Source organism: Dendrobates tinctorius, unplaced genomic scaffold (genome assembly GCF_039654945.1).
Source record: "Dendrobates tinctorius isolate UK_male_01 unplaced genomic scaffold, ASM3965494v1 ptg000044l, whole genome shotgun sequence".
NCBI classification, from domain to species: Eukaryota; Metazoa; Chordata; class Amphibia; order Anura; family Dendrobatidae; genus Dendrobates; species Dendrobates tinctorius.
The window spans coordinates 14,250,521-14,260,351 of NW_027361712.1; the positions used below are offsets into that span (position 1 = coordinate 14,250,521).

A 9,831-nucleotide genomic window follows, 5' to 3' on the forward strand; every position below is an offset into this window, starting at 1 on the left:
CTGCTTAGTGTGATCTGCTATGAAGAAGACACGGAGTCTGAACTGCGGCGACCTCATCAATGGCTTTTTCCCACGGTGCTAAGGTCGCCGAAGTCCATCCCTGCTGGGAACGCAGCCTCACTGACAGGTGGTAACCGCAATGATGTCACTGCTGGTCAATGATGATGCGCTCGCAGCAGCTCATTATTCTTGAGAACCAGCCTTGCTGAAGCTGACAGCTGAGGGATGCAGCCCCGAGCTGTGAGTTTTGCCTCGCTGGTTATAGAAAATAGAGGGGAACACACGCCAGGTATTTTACTTATTTATAGCGCAAGCGGTGACTGATGAATACTCAAACCAGCCGCTCTCGTAGTCACTGTTATTAGTGGCAGCAGGTGTAGGTTGATGGGAATAGTCCCATCAGCTGTTCCTGTTGTCATTGTTCTGACTTGATTACAACTCTCATCATTCTCCCCTGCTCGCACTGATTGCCGGCAGAGCAGGGGAGAATGATGAGGGAGACTTCAGCACCCGATGCCGGGAAACAGCGCTTACTGTAGCGCTTCCTTCCTGGCATTGGTGCGCACGATATTGATGCGGCACACGGTTGCCACACGTGTGTCGCAAGTATTACACAAACGGGCACTGACATCTCTGGTACCATTTTTTTACAGTACCAGAAATATCAGGACGTGTGTGAAATTGTCCTAATGCTAATTTTCAGCCACATATCCACAAATACCCCGTATGGATTGTATAATACAGCCTAAAGTGCATATGGATACTGTGCATACAAGATGCAGGTAATAAAGCAGGAGCTGAGCAGATGGATATAGATTCAGGCCTTGATTCAGCATTGCTGCTTCTGGAGGAGTTTGTTGCTTGTTTAATTGCTTTAATAGTTGTACCTTATTCTCTACATGTTTCGCACCACTTTCTAGGTTGTTTTTCTTTTTTAAGTTTTTTTTTTTTTTATTTTGCCTCAGCTTTACTAATCCAGATGTTTTACACAGATTCATTAATTTTACCAAATGACACATATTTGTCATATCTCACTCCAGTTCTTTCCCCTAGAGTTAAGTTTATTGAGAAGTTTTCAATTTGGCACATTTTTTTGCGACTTCTTAAAAGATATATGACTTGGTTCTGAAAAGTTAAAAAAAAAAAAAAAAAAAAAAAAAATGGTTGAAAAACAGAAATAAACACCATTTTCGCTTTTGTGCCGAACTCACAAACCACGTGTTCCATTTCGAAGAATCTGTGGAGAAAAAAATGGCAGCATATTCCACAACAACAAAAAGAGTAGAGACTTTAATAAATTGCAAATTATTATTTTTTTTTTTATATATACTTGATATGTACACCAGGATTAGGTGTTGGATGGGTGCGTTTGGCACAGCCTCCACTTAAAGGGAATTATGTTACATCAGTTAACGCCATTTACATGCAGATACAGGGTTATTCTACAGCTTTTGGCTAAGTTCACACTGGGCGTTTTTTACAGCCTTTTTATGCAAATTTTGAGCTGTGTTTTAGTACCAGGAAAGTGAGATTTCAGAAATCTCATGCACACACATTGGTTTTTTGTCTTCAGGATTTTTATCTTTGCATGGTTTTTTGCACAATGGAGCATGTCACTTCTTTCAGCTTTTTTTACCCATTGAAATGAATGGGTGGTGAAAATACGCTGAAAAAACACAGGCATCAGGGTTTGCTGGGTTTTTCTATAGGACGACTTTTTTTGCAACACTAAACTTTACCAGCATGCACAAGAGACAAATCTAGCATGCCAAAACTGCAAGGAAATCAAGAAAAACATGTTTTCTGCAGAAAAAAAACCGCTGAAAGAACGATAAGTGTGAACTTACCCTAATAGTGGATCCTCGCTCATAAAATCACATTATATTTTAATTCCTTCTAATGAAGATCTGTATGAAGACCAGAAGTAGGTACATTCAGGGCACCCACACATGAGCATAACTTGTTTGCAGCAAAATTGCAGAAAAATCCATTGGTGGTGTTATGCAGGCTTTGCAATGGATTATTTTGCAAATTCACCCTATACAAAGCATAACATTAACAAGATCCAGTGCACAGGTTACATTTTCATTGACAATGCTAGTACTGTTGTTTTCTTTTAGGCTGTGTGCCCACGTAGCGATTTTTAAGCGTTTTTGCCGCGATTTTCGGCACGAAAACGTTTAAAAATCGTGTACAGAACGTCCCCCATGCATTCCTATGGCATTCTGCACATGCTGTGCTAATGCTGCGCTTTTTTCCGCGGCGGAATCGCATCGCGGAAAAAAATCGCAGCATGCTCATTCTTTTGTGCGGAATTGCAAAGAATTGCCGCGATTCCGCACCCATAGGAATGCATGAGAATCGCTTACTTCCCGCATGTGGCTATGCCCACCATGCGGGAAGTTAAGCCTCTCATGTGCGGTTGGTACCCACGGTGTGGAGGAGAGGAGACTGTCCTCCAGGCCCTGGGTACCATACCCCTGTAAAAAAAAAAAAAAAAAAAAAAAAAAAAAAAATCGGGGTATATTTACCTTCCGACGTCCCGCGCTGCATTCCCGGCCTAAGCGTTCCCAGTAATGCCTTGCGGCATGGTCCTGCGAGATCGCTATAGCAACGCGAGACCAACGTCATCACAGGTCTCGCAAGGCATTACTGGGAACGCTGAGGCCCGGGATGGCAGCGCGGGACGCCGGAAGGTAAATACACCCCAATTTTTTAATTTTTTTTAGCATTTTAACATTCTATCTTTTACTATTGATGCCGCATAGGCGGCCTCAATAGTAAAAACCTGGTCACACTTGTCAAACACTATGTTTGACGAGTGTGACCAACCTGTCAATCACTTTCCAAGCGATGCTTCAAATCGCTTGGAAAGTGCTTGAATATTGCGCACGAAAATCGTGGCAAAATCACGATCATAATCGCGGTGAAATCGGGCGGGAAAAAACACGGAATTTCTGGGAAGGAGTCCGGTTTTTGGTGTGCGTTTTAACACGCAACGTGGGCACATAGCCTTAGGCAGATTTACTGCAGCAAAGTGGTCAGCAGGCAATTACATACACACATACCTGCACGCACAGGACAAGCTGCTAGTTAGGCTAAGGGTATTGTGCACACTCTGTGGATTCTCCTGCGGATCCGCAGCAGATCTGCAGAGTGCAGACAGTGTACAGTATAATGTTATCCAATGGGTTTTCAAATCCGCAGTGCACATGCTGCGGTTTTTTCCGTGCAGAAAAACTGCGGTTTGAAATCCGCAGCATGTCCATTCTTTCTGCGGATTCCTCTGCGGTTTGACACCTATTCCATTGTCCATGTGTCAAACCGCAGGGGAAAACTGCTGGCCAATATGCAGGAAAACCACAGGCCACTTTACCTGCGGATCCGCATGGAAAAATCCACAGGTGAATCTGCAGCGTGTGCACGCAGCCTCATAGCAGCACACATTCCAGAATCTGAATGAAGAGGTGAAACTGGGAGAGTAATGCCCCACCCAATACAAAGGCCAGGTGACAACAACCTCCGACAAAGCCAAGTAAGATCCAAAAACAGGACTATCCAGCAAACGAGATGACAGAAACTCCGATCAGCAAGAAGATCTCCCCTGCCTGCCCCAATAAATAAGCATGGCCACCTCTATATTTATGGCATATTGCCGATCTTCCCATTGCACTACATTCAGCATCTCTACACCACTGTGTACGGTGTCCAAGTCTCATCTGCAGGGTATGACATGTAGATTGTACAGGGGTTGGACAAAATAATGGAAACACCTAACGTTTTGGCATCATAATCTTCGAACATGTTATAAACAAGCAAACCTTGACATATGGTAATGTTTTGTAGTTGATTATTTGTGTTATGTGATATGTGTATGTAAATTAACTGTTTGTTTTGCAGAATTGTAAGAACATTGATGAGAACCTGATACCAATGGCAGATCTCTTGGATTTTCAAAGAGGCCAAATTGTTGGTGCTCGTATGGCAGGCGCTAGTGTAACAGAAAGTGCCCGAATGCTTGGCGTGTGGTACTGTCTCCAAAGTAATGACTGCGTTTGAAAGAGAAGGAAAAACGTCCGCAGCAAAGCACAGGTCCGGCCGAAAGTCGAAGTTGACAGAGAGAGACCGTCGGACTCTAAAGCGAATTGTGAGAGAGTATCGCCAGACCACGGGTCCGAAAATCACTGGTGAGCTCAATGAACACCTACAGAACCCAGTTTCCACAAAAACTGTTCGTCGGAAGCTGCACAAATCTGGATTCCATGGAAGAGCTGCAATTAGAAAACCGCTGCTCTCAAAGATAAATGTTTCCAAACGTTAAGAAGATCAATCACTACAGATTAACCTGCCAACCTACCGAGACGCTAGATGGCGGCCGGGCAGGCCACGGCTGGACTTCTGACGCACCATGTCAGATAGAAGCTGCTGGCTTGACTCGTAATATATCTAAATGCCTCCTATCCACACTACTGTAAGGGAACGAGAAGAATCCCCGCTTCACACTGGAGTGAGCCGCCTTTTACATTCCCCCTGCAGCTGCCACTATAGAGGAAGTGCCTGACTGACTGCCACAAGTGCAGTCACCATATCTGTAGTAAGGAGGTTGTTGGAAATACAAACACCTTTACAGGAGCTCACCCAGGAGTACCCCGCTATTTCCCATATGACCACATCATAAGATGCTCCTATTAACGAAAATGGGAAGTGACACCCGATCCCACAAGAATTCCTGCCTTGTCGTACTACTTCTCACTCTCAGATAGGGGTTCCAGTTTTCATTCAAGGAGAAGTTATGCTTAACCGTGTCTTAAATAAGCTCTCCAATCAGAGTGTTTATCCTCCGACTTTATAGCAATCGTTATATTATATAGCACTGTGTACTTACAATTGCTCATTTTGCCTCTCTACCCAGTTATTCTCTTTTCTATAGGAACAGGAAGTATCTTGTCCCTGCATTTATCATTTTCCACTTCAACTCCTGACCCAGCGGCTCCTTGCTCCCCCCTGCCAGAGACTTTTATAGTGACTGATGACTCATACAGGGAAAATTGACCTCCTGTTTCTATACAGAGCGTAGCAAGTCTGTTTTTAATGATGTGATATTATCATAGACCTAATGGAAAACAGAAGAATTAACTGAGTAGAAAGGCAAAATGAGCAATTGTACGCACACCGTGCTATAATATGATGATTGCAATATATTAACAGTATGAAAGTTTTGATGGGAGGAGGAGGAGTGCTTCTCTAAGTCAAGTGCAACCCTAAAAAAATTACTGGTCATACTCCAAAACACGACCAGAATGTAACCCAGGTCTTTCATGACGCACTGATAAAACACTGTGTTCAGTATGTGCGTTGACTTTTTTTATGAGCTTTTTCAGAGCGTCATTGCTGGTCTGTTTTCCCACCAGATCATTTAAATGGATGAAAAACTTTGCAAAAAAGCTGAAAATATTGACAGGCTGCAGGTTTGTAAAAACACATTGATTGTTATAATTCACAAGGTGAAAGTAAGCAGCATGTGCATCAGATGTCAGAAATTTCATTCACTTGTTGATACCATAGTCTAAGGGCAGGTTCTGACGAACGTATAAAAAAATCGTTCTGCGCTTCATCCAGAAAAGTACCGTAGTAGGACTTTTCTTCTCACTTGTCATCCGTGTGCGTTCCGTATACAATCTATCTTTATACAGCAGTCGCTAGTAGAGTTGAGCGACTTTGGTCGGATCGGGTTTCGTGAAACCCGAATGAAACAAAATTTGAGTCGGATGAAACTGGTCCGACTAGGACAAAAAAGTCGGAGTTTCTTCCGAAACCCGACCCCAATGCAAGTCAATGGGGAATAAAAGTCGGCTTTGAGCAGATGACATTCATCCACTCAATGCTTTGGGGTCGGGTTTCGGACGAGACTCTGACTTTTTTTGCCCTAGTCGGACCAGTTTCATCCGACTCAAATTTTGTTTCATTCGGGTTTCACGAAACCCGATCCGACCAAAGTCGCTCAAATCTAGTCGCTAGTAATCTATTTCAGGCCCATTCACAGTTTCCGGTGTTACAGAATTGCAAAGTATCAGTAAAAGTCGGATGCTATAAAGTGACTCAATATGGTATCTGATTTTTTTTTTTCATGCCCCTACAGAATTGAATGGGTTTCCGATTTACAGAAGAAACTAGCACATGCTGATTTGGTCAGTGAAAAAAAAAAAACCTCCCCACTGAATAACATTGGTCAGAGTGTTGGCTGCTTTTTTTTCCCCGTACACCACTTGGCCAGAAATATCGGTGATGTGAATGAGCCCTAACAGTGACACAAGTTCCCACGATATTTGGGGAGCTTCTGATGTCGCACATAAAGCGACTTTATTTTTGATACTTCTTGGTATTTGGGTTTGACAAAACGTTATTGCTACTGTAATGGTCGGATCACATGCGGTGTTTTTTTACCTCTGGATTTTGCGTGTCTAATGCAAATCTATGGGGAAAATCTGCCCATAAAACTCATCGTATCAGCAAGAGAGACTGACATGCTGAGGATTTGAAACACACACCTCAGGTCAGTATAAAAAAAAAAAAAAGCCCAGTGAGCACTGGGCAGGAGATCCTATAGATACCATCCACAGGAGATCCTATAGATCCCATCCACTTTGCTGGAACTGGAAGACGCTGCGTTTTTGATTCAGTGAAAATACGCAGCGTAAGAAAACTCATCATGGGAACGTGACCTTGGAGGTTGGAAATAAGTGAAGAAGTCCGGACACATTTGCACCCCCCCCAACATGACTGCGGGATCCTGACTGTGTCATGGCAGCCCCCATGTCTGTACACCTATGAAGCCACACACCGCCACTTTTTTCTTATTGCTTCCTGTAAGGGTTATGAATCTATGATCAATACTGTAATATTGCGGTGTATGGTCACATGACCAACCTGCACTGAAGCCCGTCACGTGACCTGCGGTTCGACTTCACCATACGCTACAATATTACACAGACTTCTTCTGTATTACCACGTGTGGAACCGGGCAAACAGATTTATCCTATAGGGTGAAAGTCAAAATACAAAAGAGGGAACAGAAAGGTCATAAAGTCTAACGGCCCCTCCAATGGTGATGATTAGAGTTGCCACGTCAGTAATCTGTGGCGGCTGGACATGAGCGGTGACGGGTGCTTTGCCTGTTGGCATCCATGTCTCTTCTTTTGATTAGACGGCCTGGCGCGACATCATGGTTGTGGTCTGATTAACATGTGACATATCGCCAGCCCAGCGAATCAGAAGAAGAGTCGTGAAGCCGTCGGGACAGAGGCAGCGCCTGTCCAGGGGGGACAGAGGCAGCGCCTGTCCAGGGGGGACAGAGGCAGCGCCTGTCCAGGGGGGACAGAGGCAGCGCCTGTCCAGGGGGGACAGAGGCAGCGCCTGTCCAGGGGTCACAGGTTCCTGAAGTGGCTGAGGAGTCATGAGGAAGACTCCAGGTCAGCTGGAAGGAGCCACTGGAGCAGCACAGACCTGGCGTGGGCCCTGCTGCCCCCTGGAGGCCACCTGCACCAGCTCCTGCCTCCGCTCACACCTGTCACGGAAGTTCCTCGGAAGTAGTTCCCGACGCCGACAATGCGGCTCGGAGCCGGCCGGGGTCTTTCCCCTCTCAGGGTGCGCCAGCCTTCTCAGCCACCCACCTCATAGAACGCCTGCACCATCTCCACCAGCACCCACTGCTGACTCGCCGCCATGACTCCCGACACACCGCGCCGTAGCGTAGCCACCAGAAGCCGGATGCTTCCTGGACTCAGAGTGACAGAGGTCGGTAGGCGGGGATTTGAGAGAAGCTTTGTGGTCATTGGTGGTTACTAAGTGACGTCATCACAAGGAAGGACCCAGGCGAGAAGCCGAGTGTCCTGAGAGAAGAGGGCGGAGCCTCGCTGGCGCTGCCCAGTGCTGACTGCCGTTAGGCGAGGCGGAAGCGGCGGGCGCTAGAGCTGGGTGTGTTGTTGCCGTGGTGACGGAAAGAAGCGGAAGTTTACGAGCTGCGATGTGGGCGTTCATTGGCTGTCGTGTTCAGGCGGTTAGCTATTGGCTGAGGCGGCATGGTGAAAGCTGCCCTGGGCTGAAGTCACACATGGCATTGTGCGGCTTCTAGTCTTGTAAGGCTGAGTTCACACGTGGCGTTTTTTTCGCGTTTCCGCGGCGGTTTTAACCGCGCGATTTTGCCGCGAAAAATAAGCATCCCATGCATTCCTATGGGATTCCGCAATGCTGTGCTAATGCTGCGGTTTTTGCCGCGGCGGAATCGCTTTGCGGTAAAAACCGCAGCATGCTCATTAATTTGCAGAATCGCGGCGATCCCGCATCCATAGGAATGCATTGTTCCGCTTACTTCCCGCATGTGGCTGTGCACACCATGCGGAAAGTAAGCAGAACATTTGCGGATGGTACCCACGGTCCGGAGGAGAGGAGACTGTCCTCCGGGCTCTGGGTACCATATCCCTGTAAAAAATAGAATTTAAAAATAAAAAATATTGTTATTCTCACCTTCCGACGTCCCGCGCAGCCTTCCCTCCTCTCTCCACGCTCTCGTTCCCAGTAATCCTATGCGAAAATGCTCGCGATGACGTCCGTTCTCGCGGGATCGCGAAGTCTCGCGGTCATTCGCGCGACGTCATCGCGATCCCGCGAGAACGGACGCCATCGCGGGCATTTTCGCAAAGGATTACTGGGAACGGCTGCGCGGGACGTCGGAAGGTAAGAATAACAGTATTTTTTATTATTTACATTTTATCTTTTACTACTGATGCTGCATAGGTGGCCTCAATAGTAAAAAGTTGGTCACACTCGTCAAACACTATGTTTGACGAGTGTGACCAACCTGTCAATCAGTTCTCCAAGTGATGCTACAGATCGCTTGGAGAACGCTAGCATTCTGCAAGCTAATTACGCTTGCAAAATGCTAGTTTTTCCGCGGGAAAATCGCGGGAATTTAAAATGCGACTTTCCCGCGGAATGGAATTCCGGAATTCTCGCGGTAATTTCCGCGAGAGTTCCGGTACGTGTGCACATAGCCTAAGGCTATGTGCACACGGTGCAGATTCTGCTGTGGAATTTTCCGCGCAAAACTGCGTTTTACCTGCAGTTTTAGTGCAGATTTATCGCAGATTTAGTGCAGTTTTTGTGCGGATTTCCCCTGCAGTTTCCACCTGCAGATTTCTATAATGGAGCAGGTGGAAAACTGCAGCAAAACCGCACAAAAGAAGCGACATGCTGCTTCTTTTATTCTGCACCAAATCTGCGCAGAAAAATCTGCAGCATGTGCACAGCGTTTTTTGTTTTACATAGCCTTAATAGTACTGTACATCACATGCAGTTCTGCTGCTTTTCTGCTGCAGTTCTGCAGGGCCAAATCTGCTGCAGAACTGCACAGAATCTGCACCGTGTGCACAGGGCCTAAGGCTGTGTGCACACGCTGCGGATTTTGCTGCGGTGTACAGTACCATGATTCCCTATGGGAATCAAAAACCGCAATGCAGATGGTGCGGAATTTTCCGCGCGGATTATCTGCGGTTTTCAATCCGCAGAAAGAATTGACATGTCAATTCTTTCTGCGGATTCTGCTGTGGTTTGCCATCTCCTCCATTGAGGAGATGAAAAACCGCAGAGCAATCCGCAGGTAAAACCGCAGGTATTTTGACCTGAGGTTTCACCTGCGGATTTTACAAAATCCGCACGGATGAATCCGCACCTAATCCGCAGCGTGTGCACACAGCCTGAATATGTCCTAGTATGGGCGGGGTTTATGTAAACTGGGGTGTCACTGTGAGGGTTGGGGGGCTCTGGGGCAAAGGC

The 9,831-nt window shown here is 46.3% G+C and overlaps 1 protein-coding gene across 2 annotated transcripts in view; it reads right to left on the reverse strand.

The window, feature by feature from the left end:
• SPTLC1 (serine palmitoyltransferase long chain base subunit 1) overlaps positions 1–7,858 on the reverse strand; it is a 113,127-nt gene extending 105,269 nt beyond the window's left edge. The window contains exon 1 of one of the 2 annotated variants that reach the window (XM_073575343.1): positions 7,671–7,855. In XM_073575343.1, the coding sequence (XP_073431444.1) occupies positions 7,671–7,832 (162 nt within the window). In that variant the 5' untranslated portion in view covers positions 7,833–7,855. Of the gene's footprint in view, positions 1–7,670 lie in introns of both variants that reach the window. The other variant, XM_073575344.1, reaches the window with a different exon arrangement.
• Positions 7,859–9,831: the final 1,973 nt, after the last annotated feature.